The sequence below is a fragment of the Monoraphidium neglectum genome (genome assembly GCF_000611645.1).
Source record: "Monoraphidium neglectum strain SAG 48.87 unplaced genomic scaffold scaffold00565, whole genome shotgun sequence".
In the NCBI taxonomy this organism is placed as follows: domain Eukaryota; kingdom Viridiplantae; phylum Chlorophyta; class Chlorophyceae; order Sphaeropleales; family Selenastraceae; genus Monoraphidium; species Monoraphidium neglectum.
Window position 1 is genome coordinate 154 of NW_014013063.1, and position 23,956 is coordinate 24,109.

The following is a 23,956-nucleotide window of genomic DNA, read 5'->3' on the forward strand; positions in this document are numbered from 1 at the left end:
AGGCTGCGCAGCATGTGGTGTGGCAGGCGGATGCCGCGCCTGAGGTTGCCCCACTCGGGCACCATGTCCTGCGGGGCAGGGCAGAGGCAGCGGCATCAAGACATGATGATTCAGTGACCTACAAACCAGATATGCATCGCCCACCTTGGAAGAAAGGCGATAAGACTTTGCAGTTCCGCAAATGCGCTTGAAGGGTTGGCAGCATTACTTCTTCCCAATCAGTGACAATAACTGCTGCAGCTATCTAGATCGCCGCTGCGGACAGTGGCACCAAAATGAGGCTGTTTCTACCCTACGAACCTCTGCAGCCACCTCCTCTGGGGTACGCGCACGCTTAAACAGGTTTGGCACCGCGCCCGCAGCCTGCGCCAGCGCCAGCATCACAGCCTGGATTGTGGGGCCAGGGCGAAGGGCGCTGAGACCCGCACTGCTGGTGTGCAAGGGTGTGCAAGGCTCAGCTGCAGCATGCTTGTTGGTTCACTGCAGATCGAAGCCGATGATTCTGGCACATTGAGCACTTGCGCAGCCTGCAGTCTCAAAGGACTACCACTCATGTGTGTCTCACCTGAAGCTGCTGGATGCTACGAGCTACCGGCTCCCTAGGTGAGCACGGCAACATGGGGCAGGATCAGCGTGGCCAGGCCAAGCCCTCGCAATACACAGAGCGGCATGCTGCTGCCACCTGCATCAACATGCTGCCCCCGCTTGGCATCATTCAAAGCAATTCAACAGTCATGCTTACCCGTGAGGAAAGGACAGCACTGCGGCTGGCGCGGCCCTTGCAGCGTCGCCTGTTCGCACTGCTGCTGCGTCGGTGGCCATACCAGCAACCAGCGCTGCCCCGTCCAACGGTTCCATTGCAGCTATTGACATGCCCCGTCGGAAGAGCTTATGAGGTGCAAAAGGGGGCGACGATACGGTACACACGTCAATGCCTGCGCCTAGTACGTATGATCTGTGTCTTCGCACGACAAATCTACACGGGCTTAAGCGGAGAAACGTACCTAACAGGTGTGTGAACGCTTGCCTCAGCTGCTTGATAACAACTAGCGTGCAGCGTTGCGCTCGTCGACCACTGGCACTTGCACATGCAGATGCTGACAGCACCATAGAACCGTCCGCATCGAGCACACACGAACACCTCATTGTTTTGACTCTATATGGGACAGTAAATTCTTCCTGTTCCTCATCATATTCATGCATGTAAAAGCAGGCAGCTTCACGCAAGTGACAGCCAGCCAATGGCAAGGCCTTACTCTTCATCACTGCTGTCCTGTCAACCTGGACCCTTTTCGTGAGAATGCCATATGATATACGTGTGACTGTGCTCTGCATCAAGTCTGCCGCGGATTGGTCGAAATGTCCCAGCACATGTATGTGAACATCGTTTGCACAGCGAGCACTCAGTACAATCCAATATCAGCGTCTTGGTATCTTGAAATGCGTCTCAACCGCACAGCCACGCAGATTGCAGCAGTGCGCTTCATGATGGCATGTCACTGATGGACAGTGTTCTCTGCTTAATCCCCTAATTGGCCCCGATCTGTAAAGCAAAAATGTTGGTTTGACTGAGCAGTGCAGCAACACCACAATTTGTGTATCATTTCCGCCACAAAACTGGTTTCGAAGACTAGCAGGTGGTGTTACACACAATCGACCGCACTGAGAAGACAAATGATACAATTCCACTAGGCTTTGCAGCCCAGGGAAATGCCTGCAGTATATGGCAGGTCAGCTGCGCACGCGCCACTCTCAACCGGAAGGGCAAACATTTACAACCAAAAAGCCCGAAGGTTGAGGTTTATGCCGGCAGGAACTTGGAAGCGAATGCCCTGTGGGGATGTGCAAGATGCGGTGTTCAACACGCACAATGTGAAATGTATGATGAGTTGCAGGCAAACATGCAAGTTTGTGGCAGCAAGTGCCTGTCAACCGCATCCTCAGTTGCTGCAGCACCGGCATGCGCCTTGCCACAGCCGTGGCTGCTGTGCCCCTCCCATTACTGTCCACCCACCACGCGTTGTTGGCGCCGGGCTCAGCAAGGTGGCTGTCCAGGTTGGCGATGGGGCCGTCACCGGTCACCAGGCCCTGCACAAAGACTGCGTGCAGTGGAGTGATGGCAATGGGCAGCAGGTCACTTTAACGCAGGTATGCGGCAGATGCGGCTGCGCATCAAGGTGCATTTAAAACTGAGAGGGGCTTAAGGTCTAGTCCGCCCCTCGCGATCGTGCCAAGACGTTCCCATGAGGTATTTTTCCCGTGTCACTCACAGCCGAACATGGAGAACATGGCCAGGCGGCCGTTCTTGATCTCCTTGACCTTGAGCTCAGCCAGGGTGTCGGGGTCGTCGGCCAGGCCCAGGGGGTCAAAGGCCTCACCGGGGTACAGGGTGTCCAGGCCCTCGCCGAAGCCGCCGGGGGCCTCGCCGTTGTAGCGGAAGCTCTCAGCGGCGCCCATCACCACGAGCTGTGCAACAGAGGATACAAGGGGGCCAGTGCAGAGCAGGGGGCTGGCATGAGCGAACAAGCTTCCACAGCGCGGTGAGCAGGAAGTAAGGGTGAACATTATGGCGCTGCACCCACCCACCGTCCCCGTCAAGATCATGGCGCTGCACCCCACCTGGAAGCCCAGGGTGGCCAGGATGGACTGGGCATGCACCAGGTTGGGGTTGCCCAGGTAGTTGAGGCCGTCCTCGGCGAAGATGGCGGTGCCAGCCTTGAACCAGACAGCGGAGTCGCCAAACGGCACGCCGTTCTTGGCGAGGAGCTCGGGCGTCACGCAGCCCAGAGCGCCGAGCATGGCCCAGCGGGCGTGGATGACCTCAATGGTCCTGAAGCGGGCAAAGGTGGCGGGATCGGCCGACAGGCCGGCGGTGTCCCAGCCGTAGTCGCCGGGGAACTCGCCAGTCAGGTACGAGGGAGTATCAGCCTCGGAGAAGGAGCCTTTGGGGGAATGGGGGGATTGCAGCGTGTGAGGTCACCTAGGTGGTAGGGTGCACAATGTTTAGGTGCCGCACCAACAGAGCTCTGTGGCGCAGAAACATGCACATCAAGCCTAATGTGGAGCGTAGATGTGGACGCACATGGCAAGACCAGACGTTTGGACAATGGGCGTTTGGGCTACCTGACTGCCATTGTGTGCTGCCACGCTCAACCGCATCTGCCCTCCCATGTCATGCTGGTCCCTGCTCACCCAGGTACTTGGGCCTGTCGGGGCCATACCACTCAACGGCCGCGCGGGGCACCACGCGGGAGGACTGTGGGGATGGCAAGTGGCAGGTGAGGAGGAGGTAGGCGCGGTCAGTGAGGATCAGATTGCTGTTGGCAAGATCTTGGCGAGTCCGCGCTGCTCGTGCAGTTGATAGGCTAGAGTATGTAGAGATATATAGATTATCGGGACGTGCACGTGTGGGCCTGGGGCGCCTCACCTTAGCACCGGTCGTGCGGGCCGCGGTGCGCAGAGCGCTCTTGGAGGAGAGGGCGAAGGCCATGTTGGAGGAGTGGTGAGACGACACGAAAATAACTCTCGTTGTGAACGAGATGGTATGGTGTACGGGGAAGGGCCCCGAATTTCACCAAGGCAGGTGCGGCAGATTGCCAGGCACAGCGGCGAGGTTTAGTGCCAGATACTGTGTGTGCACACCAACGGACATGTCTACAGACAGCTGCACACGGCAAAGATTGCAGATGAACGCAATAGCTTAGAGTATAGTGCGGCTGCCAGCGGCTGCATACTTCACAGGGGCTGAAGTATAGATGAGTTGATTGCACAACGGCTGCACCAGCGCCGCGTCGCAATCGCGCTTAAGACTGTGAACGCCCGTCTAGACCCCTGCTTCATGCAGGTACATTGGCGGAGCTAACAAGGACGGCTTTGGTACCCACGGGCTCAAACACGCTCTCCAGCAGGAGAAGCGCGTTCCGAGCTGCCAGGAGCTGTAGGCCAGGCGGCTCATGGAAAATCCTATTGCTGGTCAAGATCTGAGTCAGCACAAGGCGCAGCGACTGATCAGGCTGAGCAGTGTTGATATGTGAGCTGCCCACGCATCAGCATGACTGCCCATCCTTTTGTTGCGTGGCCGTTTGTGCGTTGGCATAATTAAACATGGGTAGTGTTGAGGCTCAAATTGCCAGAGTGGTATCAAGGCGGCACAACCAAGGAGACTCTGAGAGTTGGAATAGTGAGTATGCTGTGCCACAGTGCAAGAACAGCAAGTGACGTGTTGGTCAAAAGGCATGCAATCGTCAAAATCGCGCCGCAGCCTGTATCTCAAGGCAGCGAGTTGGCCAGCAATGATCACGTTGTTGGTGGTGTGTCAAGACTGCAAGCATTGACTAGTGCCGCTGATGCTCCTGCTGGCCTCATTCTGAGACACTGGGAAGTCCCTCCTGCTGCTGGACCTCGTTTGGCTGCTGCTGGGGCAAACCCGCTAGCGCGGCTGCTGCTGTGGGCGTGCTGTCCTGCGTCGCTGGCGGCAGCAGGCTACCCGCCGCCGTGGTGCGCCGGCTGCTGTCGCCTGCCGCCCACCGGGCGTAATCAACAGCGAGCAGATCGAGGAAGCTAGGAAGCAGTGCCTGCATCACGAGCTTGGCCAGCAGCCCGCCAGTGGTTGACAGCAGCGGCCCTGGCACCGCGCTCAGTGGGGGCGGCACGCGCACGCGCAGCCGCACGTCCACGTCGCAGCGCAAGCGGCTGATCTGCTGCAAGCTCTCGCGAGTAGGAGCGTCACCTGCCGCAACCGCGATGTTTGCTGGCGCTGGCGGCTCTGCCACTCCTGCTGATGGCGCTGCTGCCGCCATCTTTCTGCTGCCCTTGTCGCCACCACCACTGCTGAATCCATGCGTGTGAGGTCTTCCGTGCTTGTGTGCGGCGTGCGGGTGCTTGTGATGCTTGACCGTGCGTTGCGTGTGAGGTAAAGCGTGACCGCTGTCGCGTCCATTGCCAGCTGCAGCTGCCATTGGCTGCGCTTTGCGCTTGACGCTGCTCAGCATGCGCGCACGCAAGTCAAACTGCACCTCCTCGTCCATGCGCGGCACGCCAATGCGCAGCTGGCCCGCAGTAAAAGTCACCTGGAACGGCACGTGCGGAAGTTGGGGCAAAGGGTGAGCTGTGGCAACGCCATTGAAGAGCGGGCAGTGCCGGCATGAGCTGCAAATCGCGCAACGTGCTTACACCGCGCCCAGCTGCAACAGCACGGCGGTCGAGGTAGGGGAAAATCCACGCCACTGCCAGGGATCTGGTGCGTTCGACCTGACATTGGCCAAGCTCTCTGCAACCACATGTGCCGGCCGCCCTTCCCGCTTCCGGTCGCTGCGGGTGCCCCTCACCCACCCCACCACCCGCAGCCCACCCACCGCCCCGAGCCTCTCGTCCACGTCCACGTCGATCACCAGCTGCGGCGTCAGCTCCAGCCCCACGATGTCCGCCAACGGGACCGTCAGCAGGAACGACCCCGACACGGGCGGGGCCGCAGCGCCGCCACCGCTGCTGGACGCCTTGTCCCCCGACTCGCCACTCTGCGCAGCACACTCGTCACTGCTGCTGCCGCCCTGGGCGCCACCAGCATCGTCCCCGTCGCAGGACGGCAGGCGTGAGATGTAGCGCGGGTCAAGCAGGGAGTACTGCTCCAGAGGCAGGCCCAGGTAGGAGCGCAGATCACGCCGCGCTGGTGTGGGCCACGGCATTGGCGTCTGCCCGACGGTTGGCGTGGCGCTGGTCGCCGCCTCGGCTGCAGCTGGCGCTGCTGTGGCCGCGCCGCTGGTGGCGGCGATGGGTGGAAAGTGTTCCTGGAGGTTGGAAACGAAGGGACGCCAAGCCGCAAGGCATCAGTAGCAGGCGCAGCCATGTCATTCTGGTCCGTGCGGCGGGCTTTCAAATAACATTTTCTAAATAACACGTGCGGGCAGAGCATGCGCCGCAGCCGGGTCGCCATGCAGCCATTGAGAACGCCAGCGCCGTACCACCAGCGTGGTCCCCGCCCTGACGCGCACCGTCACGTCCTTGGACCCTGACGCCCGCGCCTTGAGGGTCACCAACTTGCCGGGGTCGGAGCGCGCCAGCGCTGCCGCCTCTTCGCGTGCCCCCCTTGCAGCCTCGCGCGCGCTGCTGGCGTCGCTGTTGCCCCGGGCGCTGCTGCCGCTCGCGCTGCCGTCTGCGCTTCCGCTGCCGCCACCGCGGATCTTGCTGTTGATGGCAAGGACCTTGTTGATCGCGCCAACCGCGGCCTCCAGAGCGGCATACTCAGGAGGGCGGCGGCCCGCGCGCTGCAGCAACCCAGCCGGACAGCGGCGGCGCTGGTGGCGAGAGCCGCAGCACAGCGAACTTGCGTCCGCGTCATGACAAGCCCGCGAGCATGAGAGACTCCGCATTGGTCCATGTGTGTGCATGGTCTTGGCCGCTTTGCAGCAGAGTACTTGCTGGTGGGACTGCAATGGCTGGACGCCGAGCTCACTTGTGCGCGCTGCAGCAGCAGACAACGCTGTCTGGGCAGTGCGCCGTTGGGCGCGAGTCAGCGGGCACGACAAAGAGAATACTGCAGCTGGATTATACTCTTCGCTGTGCGACAAGAAGCTTTAGCTGCGGTCCCTAGCCTCCAGCGTTACAGCACAACCGAACGCGGCGGGCAGCAATCTCAGTCCAGCGCATGTGTCGGGAAGTACGTGCACTTACATGCAATCAGTGACAATTTATTTTCGTGCATTGTCGGGTTCCGCAGATGTCAGGCAGGCAGCACAAAACAAAGATCTGCGGCGGGATGCAGGTCTGCGGTATGTCTTGTATGATTACGCTCGAGCTGCCCGTGCAGCCAGTACTCTGCCCCTTTGAGAGGAACACATCCTAGCCTGCATGATGGGGATGGCGTTGGTGACATGATAGTACACCTCGACTACCGTATGTTGAAGTCGCAGTTGGCCGTCACAGTCACATCAGGGGCACTTGCAAGCAGCTTAGTGCTCGAACCAAGTAAGGTGTCCCTGCCCGTACCCGTTCCACTGGGTCTCATATCACAGTCACCTGAGCGTAACAGCCAGTCGATAAGAGCGGCAGAAGGGGTTTGAACGCGGGTTGTAGAAATCTGGCAAGAAGGCACATGCACAAAGTGTGTTCTCGTGGGCGTGAGGAGGGAATCTCGGCGACCATGCGATGGAAAGGTCACAGCGCCGGCGCCCGGGATGGGATTACATTTTCAGTGTGCCAGCAGAGGAGCAGGCATGGGACACAAAGTCTTCACAAGCATGTTACCGCATGCCGGCGGGGTGTCTCTTGCACCAAAAGGCTGCATCTGACAGGGTGGCAAATGGTCGGTGTAGTCAGCGTGTTGAGAGGCACGGACGCCTTGCACCAATGGATCGCCGCGTGGGAACTCTGCAAGATGCTACTGTCACGACAGGGCATCATCACAACAGCTCCTTGGTCTTAATTGGTTTAACTGCCAATCAACTTCTTTGGCAGCTGTCAAAAGCATTATTTGGCAGTGAAGACAAACTGCTGTCAGTTCAACCATGCGCTAGTATTACTAGTGCCAGCTTGAAAAGCTGGTGCCACCGAACTGGATGTCGGCATGTCATGAACAGTATTGTGCGCATTTCCTGGCGTACGATGAAAAGATGTTGAGCCTGATGTCAAGGCTCATGTGCACCTATTTTGAAACAGTAGCCATGCATTGCTCATACCTGCCTGCGTGACTTGGAAAACGTCGTGTATCACCATGTCCCTGGAAGCGCTGGCGTGATGTATGGCCCCTCGACACTGATTGATCTTCTTGTCATGCCCTTACATGATCAGCAAAAATCCCGCAGTTGATGGTGGGCATTCAAGCAACAACAGGTGCCCACATCCAGATGCATTCACAGACATTTTTCAATCTCACAACCCACATTTGCATGCACATGCATACACCCTGTTGACAACACGATATGCCCACACTGTCCACCAAGAGCCGCACCTTGCATAGCCCCAGTCGCACCACACTGCTATGCAGCAAACTCCAACAGTGCACTTCCACCATGCAGTTGCAGGCAGCAAGAGACTTTTGCGGCACGGGGCCATGGTGCAGGGTCAATGGCTGCCAAGGGTGGCGGCACCCTTGTGCGGGACCTTGGGCCACCGTGGGCACCCTTGTGCGGGACCTTGGGCCACCGTGGGCAGCCTCCGCACCTCTCTGCCGGCGGTGTCCTGCGCCGGGCCTGCAGGTTCCAAGGCTGCCCGTGGCTGACAGCCGCATGCCAGACATGAGGCTTCTAGGCGCAAGGTGAGCCTTTTGCATAACCGAGGGATAGGATGGCGTGCCGTGACAAATGCGCGCCAGAGCAGTGGCAGCACACCAGCGGGGCGCCTGACCCATCAAGCGAGTTCGGTGTGCACTTGCTCGTCACATACAGTGCTGCGCGGCATGCTGGTAAGTCAACCATTGTGCTCTTGCTGTCCGGTGAACCTGCGTCGGCAGGCCGCACAGGCCGTGCAGATCATGGACATGGCCGCAAATCATCTTGGCTGGGCGCACTTTGCAGTTGCACCACTGTCCCGCCATCTTGGCATACCAGACTGCTTCTGAGAATTTCCGGATCTCTGAACCCGACATCAAGGAACCAGGGGATGCGGGTTGGACGTGTTGAACCCTCGACTTCGCCTAGCAATCTGCCGCCCTGGCCTTAAATCTGGACCCCCCCTCACGTTTCACACACCTCCAGTCATCACTTCGATTCGGAGTTGTCACACACACTCCTCCAAAATGGCCTTCGCCCTCTCCTCCAAGAGCGCTCTGCGCACCGCGGCCCGCACTACCGGTGCCAAGGTGAGGCCTAAACCGGGACGTTTGGTAGGTTTCGGAGCGGTCGTATACTACGCTACAGCACGTTCAGAGCATGCAGAGGCGCACAAGTTGTGTACATGTGTTGTTGACCCCTATCTTCGCCCTGCGCTGCAGTCTTCCCGCGTGGTGCCCCGCGCCGCGGTTGAGTGGTACGGCCCCGACAGGCCCAAGTACCTTGGTGCGTCTTCACGGGGCTCCGGGGGTCGCTGGATGGGAGGGCAAGTCCTCGGGCTGAAGATCCCAGTGGAGATCTCGCTCAGACAGTTGCGGCGCAGTCACCTGATGAAAGCAGCACTCTGTAGAGACATATCAGCAGCGCTGGCACGCAACAGGTGTTTCTTTAGCAGGCAGCTTTGTTGCGGCGCCGGGATCGTGCCGGTCAACCAGCATCCCTGCACACACACACCCCTACCTAGGGGGCTTCTCCGATGGCGACACTCCCGCCTACCTGACTGGCGAGTTCCCCGGTGACTACGGCTGGGACACCGCCGGCCTGTCGGCCGACCCCGCCACCTTTGCCCGCTACAGGGAGGTGGAGGTCATCCACGCCCGCTGGGCCATGCTCGGCGCTCTGGGCTGCGTGACCCCCGAGCTCCTGGCCAAGAACGGCGTGCCGTTCGGCGACTCCGCTGTCTGGTTCAAGGCTGGCGCCTCCATCTTCAGCGCGGACGGCCTCAACTACCTGGGCAACCCCAGCCTGGTGCACGCCCAGTCCATCCTGGCCACCCTTGCCTTCCAGGTGGGTGGGATTGCAGTGAGCGGGTGTATTGGCCTCGGGCAAGTACGACATGCCCTGAGACCACGTGTGGGCCAACACATTAGATGATTGCTGGCATTGTGTCCGTTGTGCCCTGAAACCATATGTGGGTCTAAATGCTGGATGATTGATTTCATGATGTCCCTTGTGTCCGCCTGACCCATGTGTAACTCACACCTCCCGATCAAACACAGCTCGTGGTGATGGGCGCTGCTGAGGTGTACCGCTTCAACGGTTCCGCCCCCGGTGGCTTCGCTGAGGGCTCGGACACCCTCTACCCCGGCGGCTCCTTTGACCCCCTGGGCCTGGCCGACGACCCCGACACCCTGGCTGAGCTCAAGGTCAAGGAGATCAAGAACGGCCGCCTGGCCATGTTCTCCATGTTCGGCTGTGAGTGACACGGGAGGGACGGGTACCACTCCCATGTCTATTGCTGAGTGTGCATCATGTGATGCGGGATCACGACAACACAGTTCACGCCTGCCCTTCCCCCCTGTTGCCTGGATGGTGCTGTGTGTACGGGAAATTGGAATGTCGCTGATTGCTCACGCCTCGTTTCATGCATCCACAACACTGCAGTCTTCGTGCAGGGCCTGGTGACCAAGGAGGGCCCCATTGCCAACCTGGAGCTGCACCTGTCCAACCCCTCGGTGAACAACATCTTCGCCAATGCCCCCCGCCTGGCTTAGGCCGGTGCCCTGTATACTGCTGGTCACAATCACAAAGCCACCAACAGGCGGTTTTGTGGATGTTTTTGGTGCCCCTGCTGGGCAAAACCATGCGTGCGGTCCCCGTCCGGAGCGGTTGAATGTGAGTGCGCTTGGTGACCGTGAGTGCAACTGGAGGAGATATTATGGCCTTTGGGGCATACGCGCATACACATACAATGGTTGCACTGCACTGCGGAGCAACATGCGCGCCCATCATATCGGCCATGGTAATGTAAAGCGCAGGCTGTCAACGACCAAGTGTAATACAAATCAACATGTTGGCACAGCTGCCCTGCACCCGTGCAAAGCAGTGAAAGTTGGTTGAGAACAAAGGCAAAGAAAGGGAGCTGCCCTAGCAGAGCTGGTGAAAGCGGCAGCCGCAAGTTCGAACACTCCTGGTGTGAAATGTTGCCAAGCATCTTGCTTCACAGCTAGGTGGCTTGATGTCCGTTTTCCTGCAGAGCTGCAGTAGACACGCGACCGGTGAGACTAACCAGATGGCTGTGCTAAATATCAAGTGCCAAGTGAAGACGGAAGGTCTGGTACAGACTCGACCAGCAAAATGGCACCTACGTTTTTGCTGTACAGTCTTCCCCCGCTACAGTGAACCCATCGGGGGTCGGCGGCACGTTCGCTATAGCCGGCTTGTTCGCTATCGCGAAAACTGAAATTGGGCAGCTGCTGGTATTGGGGGTAGCGGCGGCGTTCGCTGTAGGCAGGGTTTTCGCTATGGCGGGGTTCTCTGTAGCGGGGGAGGACTGTAGGCACTTCCCCACAGCCACCCCCATTCACTGATTGCAACTGCCCACCCAAGCTACGCCTGAAGGTACGGGGAGGGCAGGCACTTGGGTTTGCCATTGCTCAGCACCCTGCTGTGTGCCCCGCCTCACTGCATATTGAGACCGCCCTCTGCTGTGTGCTTATCGCCCCACACATAGTAAATGCCTGCTCTGTGACACTGCAGGTAGTTTTGCGGGCAAGCGTGCATGCTGGCAGTGTTGGCAACTCCTTCAATCGAATCTTCTGGGATAGGCTCAAGTAGAACGGGTGCGGGAAACCCGAATTGGTGTAAGCTAATGCTTGCCACACTGTGTGTCTACTACAATGGTGGATGAGAAGCGGGGGGGAGTGGGCAGCGATCGGCACCCACCCACCCAGTCACTCACCATGGAAATCTGTCGGCATGATCAGCGGCTTTCGCAGGTACTCTTGAAATCGCTTTAGAGTTTAATTGCTTGTCCGCACCCAGCCTCGATCTTTACGCCAGCAGGCCGGGAACTCGGGATATTGAAGAGCCGGCTGTTCCTATTGCTCGAGCCCCCAGGCCGCCAAGCACAGGCCAGCAGCTGCCTGATTAATTTATGCGTATCTAATTTCTCTAATAGCTGTTTCTGACGTCGATTAGGCCCAAGCACCTTCAAGTATCACCGCGGCTGGCCCCGGTGTGCTAGGCCCGGGTGGCGGACACTTGCGGGTGAGCAGGAAGCTGAACGGCATGTTTCGGCGTGCATAATCCCCTGTTGCAGATCAGAGCAGCCCGGGGCACCCGTGGTCTCAGCGCTGATGGGGCTGCCCTCGCACGTTGGCACCCGCGCTTGCACGACAAGTTCGCGGACGCGTTTCGATGTTGTGAAACGAGTTTGAGATGCACAACGCCGCGTCTGGAAGGCCCATGCCCCTTGCAGCCGGAGCGCCCACATCCGACGAGTGCGCGCGCTCACACCACCGCGGTTTGTCGCGCAGTTCGCACCCGGCGGGAGGCCTCTAGCCCTTGTGTGGAGCGATGCGCGACGTCGTGCACACGGGCAGCATGGCCCCGGCCGTGCTGCTGTGCATCCTGGCTGTTGTCCTGGCCGCGCCAACTGCAGTGGCCCAGCCGCAGCAGCAGCGGCTGAGCCAATGGGACGTGTGCGGCGGCCTCAACAGCCCCTCCAAGAGCGATGCCGCTGTGACGGGCTGCCCACCCGGCTTTGCCTGCATTCGCCAGGATGAGTGAGCGTCGGCGGGAAGGGGCAGACAGTCTTCGAGCCGTTTGTCATTCGCATGCAAGCTCGGAGGGGAGGGTGGGGTGGACAAGGGCTGTGACAAACCCGCTCTCCGCTGCCCACATCACACATCCAGGTTCTATTGGCAGTGCAAGGACATAAAAACACTGCAGGGCAACGCCGCTGAGCTGGCAAAGCAGCCTGAAAAGCAGGGGCAACAGCTGGGAGCACCGGGGCTGCCCCAGGAGGCTCAGGGGAAGCAGACCCAGGTGCAGACTGCTGGGGGCGCGGAGGTTGTGAAGCCATGGGGGCAGTGCGGCGGCATCACCAACAACCCAGCGGGCACTGACATAGTATGGCCTAACGTTACTTGCCCTCCGGTGAGTATGGGTGAAGGTGTGAATGTATGGGGGGGGGGAGCCCAGGGGTGAAGGATGGAGTGGGCAAACCCACGCACGCGATGCCCCACCTCTGTCGTGCATGACTGCAGCGTAGTCTTATCGTTTGTCATAAGGATAGTGTGTCACAGTGCTGCCCCACACACATTCACTCTGATGTTTGTGTGGCCCATGCGCACATCGCCTTTCATCCTCAGGGATACGAGTGCGTCCGTCAAGACGGGTGAGTGTGCACTGGGGGGCGGCTGGGCCTGCAGGGAAGGGCCATCCTGTGCATATGCACTGCAGCGCCGCAGGTGGTTGTGCTAATACATTTGTTTACGCGCTCATCTGCCCCTGATACAGGTGGTTCTACAACTGCAAGTCCATTGCGTCCCTGCAGCTACCTGCCGAGGCGAGCCCCAGGCCCACTACGCCGCTGGTTGCCAATGAGACGTCTGCCACTGGAGAGAAGCCCAAAACAGCGGAGCAGCCGCCTGTTCAGGCGAAGCCCGCAGTAGAGGCAAAGCCGCCTGCCGAGGCCAAGCCCATAGCAGAGCAGAAGCCGCCTGTCGAGGTCAAGCCCACAGCTGAGCAGAAGCCGCCTGCCGAGGCCAAGCCTACAGCAGAGCGGACGCCGCCTGCCGAGGCGAAGCCTGCAGCAGAGCAGAAGCCGCCTACCGACGCAAAGCCCGCAGCAGAGGACAAAGCGCCTGCCGAGGCCAAGCCCGCAGCAGTGGAGAAGCCCGCCGCCAAGGCGCCACAGGAGCCTGAGCCTGCGCCTGCCCCTGCGCCCACGCCTGCGTCTGCTGCAGGGGCGGGGCCTGTCCCTGAGCCCGTCAAGCTGGCGCTGCAGTTTCCGGGCGTGACTACTGACGAGTTCAAGGCCAAGTATGCGGAGGGTAGCCTCAAGGCCGTGGCAGAGGTGGCCGGCGTCGACCCTGCAGCGGTGAAGTCGACCGTCACCCCAGCGGGCGCCGGCGGCGCAGCCGCTCGCCGCCTGCTGGCATCTGGCGGCGTTGACGTGGCGTACACCATCACTGCAGCCGACCGCGACGCTTTGCTCGAGCGCCTCGACACAGCCAGCGCCGACGGTGGCGCTGGGCTGAACAAGGCGCTCGCTGCAGCCGGCGTGCCCCTCAAGCCGGCTGTATGGATCAACGGCCAGAACAAGGTCCCGGTGGCTCCGGTGGTGACGCCACGCACCGCCGAAACGCCGGCTGCCACTGTTCCCGCCCCTGAGCAAGCGACAGGGACACCCGCTGTGAGCCAGAGTGTCGTGATCGGCGCCGTGGTCGGGTCTGTCCTTGGCGCACTGCTGCTGGTAGCACTGGTGCTGGTATTCTTGCGGCTGCGCCGCCGCAAGGCCGCCGCCGGGCAGGACGCATCACTCCCCGTCAAGCCCACCAAGCAGGCTACTCCCGACGTTGAGATGGCCAGTGGCAGGTGAGGAGGGGTGGGGCAGCCATGCTGATGGTGCGGAAGGATACTAGGCGATGCGGTGGCATCGTGGGCACCAGGGCTCACGGCGTGAGGGTGGCAAGGGGAGAGGGAAGCAGTTCTGGATGTTCTAGAATCAGCAGCCGGCGGGGCTGTGCGATGCTTGTTGCACTGCGCCGCACATGCTGTAGATTGTATGTTAGAAGTTGCCTGGATCACTGAGCCCCTGCAGCACTGCTGCGTCCCCCCCGGCTGTGCATCACCCCACCCTTCGCAGCGACAAGGCAGCCCAGAGCGGCCGCCCCACGACCGCAGTCACAGCGGCCGCCGCCGGCCACAGCTCGCAGACGCTGCAATCGGCCGCAGCTGCGGGCGCTGCCGCTGCTGCGGCGCTGCCGGCGCTGCAGCACTCAAGCAGCGGCCGCGCGCCTTCTGCGAGCTTGGCGCCGGCCGAGGCCTTCCCGCGCTCCTTCAACCCTACGGCCGAGGACACCACCCCCAGCCCCGTCCCTGCCCTCCCACCGGTACGCACCAGCAAGGAGCCCGCTGCCGCGAAGGTTGCCGCCCCCGCGGCCGCCGCCGCCGCAGGCGTGGCTGCAGCTGCGGCCGCAGCCGTGGCTCCCACAGTGGCGCTGCCCGCGGCGCCCGCAGCGGCGCCCGCACCCGCGGAGGCGCCCGTGACGCCCAGCTCCTCCGCCGCGGCCGCGGCCCACGAGGACCTGCCGCCCACCCCCGGCAGCCGCCCCGGCAGCGACGGCACCTTCCGCAGCGGCGACGAGGCGTTTGGGACGCCCCGCAGCACCGCGGGCGGAGCCCCCAGTGAGGTGTCTTTCAAGAGCGCGGGAGCCGGGAGCGGCAGCGAGGCCAGCTTCCGCACGGTCGGGGGCGCCTCCGCCGCCAGCTTTGCCAGCGCGAGGTCTGCCGCCAGCCGCATGAGCGCCGTGAGCGCGGCCACCTCCTTCAGCAAGCACGAGAACGCCTCAGAATTCCCCAAGGCGTTTGTGCCCAGGATACCCGACGAGGGCAGCGCGAGCGGCAGCGACGCCGAGGGTGACGCGCCGCTCGCGGCGCGCGGCAGCGGTGGGGCCGCCGCAGGCCCGTCGGCTGCGGGCGCGCGCGGTACGACCTCCGCGTCTCGGCTGGCGGGCTCACGGCTGTCTGGTTCCGGCAAAGACAGCGCTGGCAAGCGCTCCTTCAAGCCCCTCGGTCGCTGAGCCCCCAGCGGGATGGGCGGTGCAGTTTTGCTGGGTGCGTGGGCAAACACAGCAAAGCGGGTGGGTTTCAAACGCAGCTGCGCCACCAGGCCGCCTGCTTTCGCTGATGTGACATTCCTCCGTGCAGGCCCGCCCTGCTGGCCACCTGTTTGCACCTTCATCCCCTCTCGGCGCCACGCCGCTTCGCTCCTTGCCATGCGGGAGTTGTCATGACAGGGGCAAGGAGCAGCCGCTGCTTGATGACGGCGCGCACGTTGGTGTGCTCCACCGCACGGGCACATGGGGTGCAGGGGCTCTGGCTGATTTGATAGCTTTCTGTTGGGAATCATTACACAGCATGGTTTGGTTGCCATGCTGGGCGTGCCAATTGCAATCGACTGCCTTAGCCACTTGGCACCTCATACAACATGGGCTTACTGCCACAAATGATCGGAGAACACACACTTCTCCCCCCTCGCCGACAGCACTTTTGGGACAAGAGGGCTATACGGCGTGCGTGCGGGCCTGCGCATGCGCCTTGCTGGCATACGCATGGCGCACAGCAAGGCTTTGCATATTAAATGACGACCATGCACTATTGCGCGTGCCAGTGCGCCCCTTTTTGCGCAGCCTGGCAAGCGACAAATGAGACTGCCGTGGTGCATTCACATCACAAGTACCGGCGAAGCAAGTAATCGCGCTCTAGCGGCCGCCTGCGTGCAACCCACTGCTCAAGGTGACAGGGATGAACCGTAGCTACCCTGGGCGCAAGACTCATGCTGCCTCACGTGGTCCTGCCGGCGCCAGGTCCCTGCCAGCCGCTACACGCACTACATCAGCATCAGCACATAATTTATATGAACTTGGAAGTGCCTGCGTATCTGCGACCATGCATCAGTGTACCTGCAGGTATATGACCGGGTACCTCGCAACCTGCGAGAAGCTCCGGAAGCTGCCTGGCACACACCGCCTGACAACCGGAATGCAGGTACTGGGCATGCGTTGTGCATACGTGGCGTCGTGCTGTTCATGCTATGTGACAGAGCGGGGCGTACAGGCTGGTCCGCGCGGACTGAGGCGTGTGAGCATCAGCGAGCTAGGGCCAGCTGCACCAGACGAGGGATGGCGGGCCACCTGCTGTGCCTGCTGGTCCTGTACCAGAGGACGGCAAGTGTGTAGAGTGCGCTTATCATGTGCATGAATGTATGCTTTTTAAGCTGAAAAGTACAGGGTTGGTCGGGTTACAATACGGTAGTGAGGAGGACCCGCTGGACCAGAGAATGCGGGCATCAACAACGTTTGATAGCACACGTCTCCATTTGCACAACATCACATCTCAACGTATATCGGCACTTGTGTCCTATCAACCCTCTCGTGAGTCGGGCTTGATCACCCCAGCTGGCTGGGTGGGTTGAGAGTCAATGGCCGGGCAGCCGCGAGTGAACCTGTTTCCCGACCGCACTCAGCGATTTCAAAGAGGCAGTATTCGGTTTTTCGGGGGCGGGGACGCCCAGCTGGCCGCTGCGAGGACCGGACGGCTTGGGCAGGGTGCTGCGGGGCGGACGCATGATCACACACTGGCCAGGGGACCGAGGGGCGAGGCCAACATACAAAAGCTGATATTGCATTCAAAACATCTGCATTTGCATTGTGCTCTCTATTCCACCCGTGCTCAGATCCGCGCGTGTCCATCACAATGAGGGTCCTCCTCGCCTCCGTCGTGCTCCTCGCGCTTGCCGGTGAGAATATTGGCACCTGCTTCACAAGTTGCGGGCGGCTGTATTGGACGAGTGGGCCCCGCAGAGAAGCGTACCTCAACCGACACCCTTCAGCCCTGCAGCACCCTGGTTGGTTGGTGCCTCAACACCCCCGACCACCCAGCCACAGGCATGCCCATGCTTGACCCTGGCCTCCCCTACCTATCGCGCTGCTGCCACTACAGGCGCCGCGGTGGCCCAAACCGCCGCTGCCCTGGCTCCCCAGTCGACCTCGGCTGACGGCAAGCGGTTCTGGAAGGACCCCCTGGTGGCCGCCAAGGCCAACAACCTGACCGCCTTTGCCTCCACTGTCGAAGCCGCTGGCCTGGCCGACACCGTCGGCGCCCCCGACCTGGTTGCCACCGTGTTTGCCCCCAGCAACGCCGCGTTCAAGGCCCTCCAGGCGTCCACCGACCCCGTGGTGCAGGACATCCTCAACGACAAGACCAAGCTGGCCGAGGTGCTCAAGTACCACGTCGTGCCCGGGGCCACCATCGGCGCCGCGCGCATCAAGACCCTGATCGCCGGCGCCAAGGGCGGCGTGCTGCCCTTCAAGACCCTGGAGGGCGAGAAGGTCAACGCCACCCTCAAGGGCGCCACCATCCTGGTCAACGACGTCCCCGTCAGCGGCGGCGACGTGCAGGGCGGCAAGACCCTCATCCACGTGATTGACGATGTGCTCATCCCCCCCACTCTCCTGACCGGCGCGGCCGCGCCCGCCGCCTCCCCCAGCGCCGCCGCCGTGCCCTCCGCCGCGCCCGCCGCCACCGGCGCCCCCGTTACCGCTGCTCCGGCCTCCTCTCCGGCCCCTGCCGCCAAGCCGACCAACAGCGCCGGCAGGGTCGCTGCCGGCCTGCTGCTGGCTGTGCCCGCGGCCATCGCTGCCGTCCTCTAAGTGCGCACATGTGATGCCCAGGCATGGCGCCTCGCGGCGGGGCTGTCATCCAACGATGCGCCCTTGCGGCTTCGGCAACTTTTGACCCCAACATACCGGGCACACTGCGCCGCATGGGAGGGCTGAGGGTAGCAGCGCGCTGCAAGGCTCTCATGTTGCACGCGGCGGCCCCACTCTCTGAAGTTCCCGACAGCCACCTCCTACACTGCAACAGCAGGGGCGGCGGACGGCACGTTTTTTCCCGCGCAGCTCGCCGGCTCTGCTCAGCTCTGCACTGCGCCTGTAGCCGGGCGTTGCCTGAACTCACATCGCTGCGCTTTCCTCGCTTTACTCGCACGTGCGCCTCACTCGGCTGCGCCACACCTGTAAGGAGTGATGCGAGATCAAAGCTGCGACTACTTGTTGCTTGCAGCCATACAACCAGCCATGGGGATGCGGACCAGCCCTGAAGCTGCAGCGCCAGCACTGAGCAGCCTTTTGGTGGCCAGCACTTGTGCAGGCTGACACAAAGTTGTGGAGGCAGCCGGCGGGTTGCCCCAAAGAAACTTCTTGTGCAACATGTCCATGAGAAAACAAATGCATGCAAGACATCAGGTCAATATGCCATTGTGTTATGGGTACTCCATGAAATGCAGGGTGAGGGGCATGTTGCAGCACCACACCTGCCATAAAAATGCGTCGGACCATGAAACTCAATCCAACCCTGCCGCAGACCCACGCACGCGCCTCAACGCCGCATCTTTGCGAGCGTTCAGTGCCGCCAGGTGGCGCTGGCAGTGGGCAATGCTCGCCGGGGACAGGCCGCGCGCCGCCTCCAGTGCCTCCACGCGCGCCGCCAGCATGGCCAGGAGGGGCCCGCTGGGCACCACCCCCAGGCCGTGCAGCGCGTCCAGCGCCTTGACCACCCCAGGGCCACCCAGCCTAGGCGCGAGAGCGCGCAGGCGCCCGCCTGCAGCCGCCGCCCATTCTGGCGGCGGGGCCACGGCCGCGAGATTGAGGGCTGTCAGCAGCGCGCACAGCTCGCGCTCACCAAACGCGCCCATCATCAACACAGAGCGCGCCACCACCGGCGCAACCCATGCGTCGGCAGCGGCGCCCGCTGCACACCGCCTGCCCGAGCCACCCCCCGCGCCCCCGCTTGCGTCCCAGCCCGAGCGGCCGCCGCTCTCATCGCTGCCACCAAGAGAGCGCGGCCTATCCTGCTGCCAAGCCCGCGCGCCGCCCCTTGTGCCGCCGCCGCCGCCATCCGCGAGCTTGGCCAGGGCCCAGGCGCTGACCGCAAGAGCCTGGGGACCCATGGTCGGTGCCAGCTGCGCCAGGCGGCACGACAGCAGGTCCAGGCCGCCCTCGCGCCGCAGCTCGTACCCCTGAGCCGCCAGCGCCCACGCACACACGGTCAGCTCATGCGGGCCTGCGGCTGGCAGCGCGCCGCGCAGCAGCCGCCAGTGCAGGTGGGGGCCGCCCCGCACCGCCTCCAGCGGCACGCGCAGCGCTGTGTGGGCGTGCAGCAGCAGGGCAACATCACGCGGCGCCGGCGCCGAGCCGCCATCGCCCAGTACGAGCGGCGCAGTGCCGCCGCCGTCGCCACCGCCTCTGCCGTCGCCGCCACCTGCTGCGCCGTCCACCCCGCCGTCGCGGCCCAAGACAGCTGCCTGCTGCGCCGCAGAGTCGCCGCCCACCGCCGCGAAGCTGCTCGGCCCCCCATGGCCGTCCTCGACGTTGTCTGCCCCGCCGCTGCAGTTTGTCGCGGCTGCGAGCTTGATGGCCGCGTAACCCAGCAGCCGCACCGCCAGCTCCCCAGGCACCCTGATCCCCAGCCGCCCCAGAGCCCAGCCGACTGTCACCAGCTGGCGCCCCTCGAACTGGTCGGCCGTCCAGTACAGCTGACCCGCCAACCGCGACGCCCAGCCGGGCGGCGGCCTGTAGCGCGCGTGCGCCAGCGACACGCACGTGGTCGTCAGCTCCGCGGCCGTCATCTCGGGCATCACCCTCATCGCGGCGCGCAGCCATGCGGCCATCCAGTCAGCCGGCGGCCGCAGCTGCAGCGCCGCAGCGGTCGCCCACAGCGCGAGAGTCAGCTCGCGGCCTCGGAGGGAGCCCAGCGCTGCGCCGCTGGCGGCCAGCAGGCGCGCCGACTCAGAGGGCCCCAGCGGCGCTGCCCCAAGACGTGCGAGGCCCAGCATTAGCACCAGCAGCGAGCGCGGCGGGTAGGCGGCCACGGCCGGTAGCAGCGCAGCCAGCAGCTCCGGCAGCCACCCGCCCTTTAGCGGCGACGCAGCAGGCAGCTGGAGGCGGCCGAGCGCCCACACCGCCGTCGACGCATCGCGGGGGGAGAGCACGCCGCCCTGCGCCAGCACCAGCAGGCGCTCCAGCAGCGGCGGCCACGCGCCCGGCGGCGGCGTCACGTCCAGGCGCGCGAGCGCCCAGAGGACCGTGCTCAGTTCCCTGGGCCCAAAAGCGGCGGCCGCCTCTGCGGCGGCGGCTGGCCCGGATGCCGCCAGGTTGGCCAGGCACAGCTGCGTAACGCGCTCCACTGCGCCTGCCGCTGTCCCACCCAGGGCTGCTGCACCCAGCGGCGTGCTGTGATTACCTGCGCCGCCGCTGTGATGGTGGTGTGCCTCAGGCCCTGACAGGCGCTCTGCGTCCTGCTGCTGTTGCTGCTGCTGCTGCTTATCCTGCTGATGGCCACCGTCTGGGGCTGACGCATGGTACGGCTCTGGCTGTTGCGCCTGCAGTGCAGAGTCTGGCGGTTCCTGCTGCCAGGGTGGTCGTCCCGCGTCAACACCACCTCCTTGCCGAGGCACGTGCCCCTGCGCCTGCAGACGCACCAGCAGTGTCAGAGCGGCGGCGGTGTGGATGGGGTTGATGTCGCGCCGGCTGCGCGCCAGCAGGGCTGCCAGATCGTCTGCGCTGCCGCAGGCCTGGATGCGCCGCGTCACGGCCTTGGCTGCCCGCACCGACACCGGCTGCAGATGACGGCCCGTCGCACTCAGGCGGCGTTGCTCGTCTTTTGAAGGCTGCAGCCGGGCCAGTCGAGGCGTTTTGTTGGTGGCGGCGGCGGCTTCGCCATTGCGGCTTGCATCGCTGCATATCGCACCGCCGCCATTGTGCTGCAACTCAAGGCTATCGCAGCCGTTGCGAGCAGCCTGGTCCCTGGCTGTAGTGTACACAACTTTCGAATGCGCTCTCTCTACGTGTGGATTGGCGCATACGTGTGTGTGCCGCGGAGCCTGCTTCGCTGTGCCCTGCATCGTTGCATGCTTTGCTCGCAGTTTGCGTGCTTTACATATCGTTGTGTATGAACACAATTGTTGTAATCGATCAAATCATATACGTTGTGTCTTAGACATGGAAGAAACAGAAGAGCATGCCGATTGAAATCGTTGCGCAGGGCCGTCAATGGTCTCACTGCGCCCACGACCACTGCTGGCTTGGCATCAGCCACGTCAAGCCCAAAGCTCTATGATACCGCTACTGGCCATGTACATTTGCATCATTTACAAGTCAGATACAATACACGTGCGGCAATCAGTCGACTGCCATGGCGCCACCAGCAAGGATCTTCTCGATCTTGGCAAACTCCCACTCCTGCACGAGGTTGAATGGAGAGAACGTCGGGGTGACCGATACAAGCAATACAAGGGCAACCCGGCGCCTCCCATTGCCGAAAATCCACCTAGGTACCCGGTACGTTCGAAGCAGAACTGCGGCAAGGCTGCCTTGCCAACCGCCCAAGCGGCCGCCCACCCACCTTGTTGCACAACGGGCACGCTGACCGCGTCTTGAGCCAGCGCTGCGATTTGTGGTGGGGAAGGCACAGGGGAGGCTGAGTGTTGCACGACGTACATATTATCAAGGGAGCATGACAGTGTTGTGTGATGAGCAATTGTAAACTGACGGCTATCATGTGAGGGTATGGGCAAGCACTGCCCCAGCTTGTGGCAAGGCGCGACTAACAGCCAAAGTTGGTCAGGCGCTGGCATGCTTTGACAGACCAACGCGCTACGTCAATGTCAGGCAGTCCTGCAAATTGCATGGCGGGTGCGTGCTGCACTGTATTGGCATGCCTGAAATCCCCAGGTGGAAGCAAAAAAGTGCACGTGCAGTGAGGGCAGATGCGGGTACTGTAACGCAGGCTTGCCCCTACCTCAGCGTAGGTGCAGGACAGGTGCACCCTTGCAACATCACGCCCCCCTCCTACCCCCTACGCCGTGTTCATCCTGGTTGCAGTGCCCGCACACGTGTGCCCTCAAGAACACCTTTCGACATCGTGGTGCACTCCATGTATGCCCCACACCCCTGATCACCTTCCCCCAGCTTTCTCCCAAAAACAAATCACCCAGGACCCTGCATAATCATCGCCGCTGCACCTGGATGCAGTCCAGGTGGAAGACGTGTCCGCAGCAGCCCCATGCGATGGAGAGTCCCGGGTGGTCCGGGTCACCAGTGGGGTTGGCCTGGTACTCAATGCTGGGCTCGTACAGGTTGTTGCGGCAGATAGCGCACGTGTCTGTGCAGATCTTTTGGGGTTGGGGGAGCAGGGGTAGCGGGGGCAATGAGAACAGTGAGAACGGGGGTGCGGAGGAAGGGCGGGGGTCCACCAGGGTGCAACAAGTGCCAAAGACGGCGCCGGTAAGTGTTGCGTCTGGCCTCCCGCTAATGAAGCTGCATACTAGCTGAGATATTGCGAACAGACACGGGGCTGGCAAAATACCTTAAATGTCCCAGATCAAATTTGCTATGCTGTGGCTTACGCCACGCGGCAGCAAAACCGTCTTGACAGCATAGACGTGTGTACGACGCCTATACGGCTACATTCAAGGGCACTCACCGCCCAGGACCACATGGCCACTGCGTTCCACTTCTTGATTTCAAAGCGCTTCCCGCCCTTGGAGGCCTTGGCGGCCTTGGAGCTGGGCCCGGCCTCGCCGCCCTTGTCCGCCTCCACCTCCATCTCCGCGTCAGACATGGCTCTGTTGGACCCAGGTGTCTCTGTAATGACAGCACCCACGGTGACATGTCAGACGGGCGCCGCTGGGGGTCGCAGGGCAGCCGTGCGGTTCAACTGCGCGTGCTGCGCCGCGCTGCGCTCACGGACAGACTTCTGAGGATGATGCACCCGCGAAGCATCACACACGCGGCTGCATGCAAGCCGAAGACCATTGGATAGCCACACTGCGGACTTGGGGTACGCTGAACTGCTGGATCAGGCACCCCTCGAGCTGGATGGGTTCGACACCAAGCCCGCGGTGGCCCGAGTCCCGGCTTGCGCGCGATCCAAGAGCATGCTATGGCCTTTGAAACCTAAGATTCATCGATACAGCACAGTATACGACCTCACCTGCCAGCAGAAGCGCTCCCCCCTCAGCTAGATCACTATTGCAAAGCGCGAGGGCTAGCTGTCATAAAATTCTTTCAGCGGGTTCTTCAACTTGGTTGTTTAGACCACCGCGTCCATTTACCGCACTGAAGGGCCGGGAGTGTGTTGAAGTGGCACGAAAAGTGACTGGCGTTCATCTACTAAGAAACGCCAAGCACATGACAAGCGTGACATTTTTGCAATCAGCGCGTCAGTCAAGATCGTCGCGCGGCTTCCATGAGCGACCTCGGCAGTGAGCACAGTAGCGACGACGGTGCCGCGCCGCCGGCGGCCGCCGACCTGCGCGAGTGGGACGAGTGGGATGACGACCCTGGGGAGGATGATGCCACACGCAGCCTCTTCTCGGACGCGGTTCTGCCGTCCCCTGAGGCATGCTTCGCGCACGACGCTGAACGGCACGGGTTTGACATCCGCCAGTTCAGGGCGCAGGTGGGCAAAGCAGGGCCGCCCCACTGTCTCCATCGCGGCTGCTGTCGGCCGCTGCAACAACCGCGCTGCATCGGCGGGCGCACCACTTGCGTCAATGTGGGCGAATCTTGCCCTGCTTACCGGGGTGGTCATGCACAGCCGGCCGGATGCAGCCTTGCGGCCGTGGCTCCCACGGCCCACCCCCCTGCCCCCTCCCCCTCGCGCACCCTCGCCCCCATAGT

At 62.3% G+C, this 23,956-nt stretch overlaps 8 protein-coding genes across 8 annotated transcripts; 4 read left to right on the forward strand and 4 right to left on the reverse strand.

Moving 5' to 3' along the window:
• Window positions 1-1,801: 1,801 nt before the first annotated feature.
• On the reverse strand, window positions 1,802-3,490 carry MNEG_4170 (Chlorophyll a-b binding protein of LHCII typeI; the record flags this gene model as incomplete). Its single annotated transcript, XM_014047346.1, has 6 exons — window positions 1,802-1,832; window positions 2,015-2,099; window positions 2,271-2,466; window positions 2,620-2,942; window positions 3,193-3,256; window positions 3,428-3,490. 6 exons carry the CDS (start codon window positions 3,488-3,490, stop codon window positions 1,802-1,804), a joined length of 762 nt encoding a protein of 253 aa, XP_013902800.1.
• Window positions 3,491-5,168: 1,678 nt separating this feature from the next.
• MNEG_4171 (hypothetical protein) lies at window positions 5,169-6,368 on the reverse strand (the record flags this gene model as incomplete). Its single annotated transcript, XM_014047347.1, has 3 exons — window positions 5,169-5,183; window positions 5,355-5,786; window positions 5,991-6,368. 3 exons carry the CDS (start codon window positions 6,366-6,368, stop codon window positions 5,169-5,171), a joined length of 825 nt encoding a protein of 274 aa, XP_013902801.1.
• A 2,363-nt stretch (window positions 6,369-8,731) lies between these two features.
• On the forward strand, window positions 8,732-10,258 carry MNEG_4172 (Chlorophyll a-b binding protein of LHCII typeI; the record flags this gene model as incomplete). The annotated part of the gene is made up of 5 exons (XM_014047348.1): window positions 8,732-8,794; window positions 8,927-8,990; window positions 9,229-9,551; window positions 9,764-9,959; window positions 10,149-10,258. The coding sequence occupies 5 exons, from the start codon at window positions 8,732-8,734 to the stop codon at window positions 10,256-10,258; spliced, it is 756 nt and encodes a 251-aa protein (XP_013902802.1).
• A 1,804-nt stretch (window positions 10,259-12,062) lies between these two features.
• MNEG_4173 (hypothetical protein) lies at window positions 12,063-15,295 on the forward strand (the record flags this gene model as incomplete). The annotated part of the gene is made up of 5 exons (XM_014047349.1): window positions 12,063-12,271; window positions 12,401-12,533; window positions 12,860-12,885; window positions 13,008-14,087; window positions 14,359-15,295. 5 exons carry the CDS (start codon window positions 12,063-12,065, stop codon window positions 15,293-15,295), a joined length of 2,385 nt encoding a protein of 794 aa, XP_013902803.1.
• Window positions 15,296-16,970: 1,675 nt separating this feature from the next.
• Window positions 16,971-17,926, forward strand: MNEG_4174 (hypothetical protein; the record flags this gene model as incomplete). The annotated part of the gene is made up of 2 exons (XM_014047350.1): window positions 16,971-17,013; window positions 17,217-17,926. 2 exons carry the CDS (start codon window positions 16,971-16,973, stop codon window positions 17,924-17,926), a joined length of 753 nt encoding a protein of 250 aa, XP_013902804.1.
• Window positions 17,927-18,618: 692 nt separating this feature from the next.
• Window positions 18,619-21,032, reverse strand: MNEG_4175 (hypothetical protein; the record flags this gene model as incomplete). Its single annotated transcript, XM_014047351.1, has 2 exons — window positions 18,619-20,892; window positions 21,024-21,032. 2 exons carry the CDS (start codon window positions 21,030-21,032, stop codon window positions 18,619-18,621), a joined length of 2,283 nt encoding a protein of 760 aa, XP_013902805.1.
• A 422-nt stretch (window positions 21,033-21,454) lies between these two features.
• MNEG_4176 (RING-box protein 1) lies at window positions 21,455-22,895 on the reverse strand (the record flags this gene model as incomplete). Its single annotated transcript, XM_014047352.1, has 4 exons — window positions 21,455-21,514; window positions 21,678-21,719; window positions 22,297-22,446; window positions 22,758-22,895. 4 exons carry the CDS (start codon window positions 22,893-22,895, stop codon window positions 21,455-21,457), a joined length of 390 nt encoding a protein of 129 aa, XP_013902806.1.
• A 627-nt stretch (window positions 22,896-23,522) lies between these two features.
• On the forward strand, window positions 23,523-23,735 carry MNEG_4177 (hypothetical protein; the record flags this gene model as incomplete). The annotated part of the gene is made up of 1 exon (XM_014047353.1): window positions 23,523-23,735. A coding segment is annotated over one exon (213 nt), but the record flags the coding sequence as incomplete, so codon positions are not given.
• Window positions 23,736-23,956: the final 221 nt, after the last annotated feature.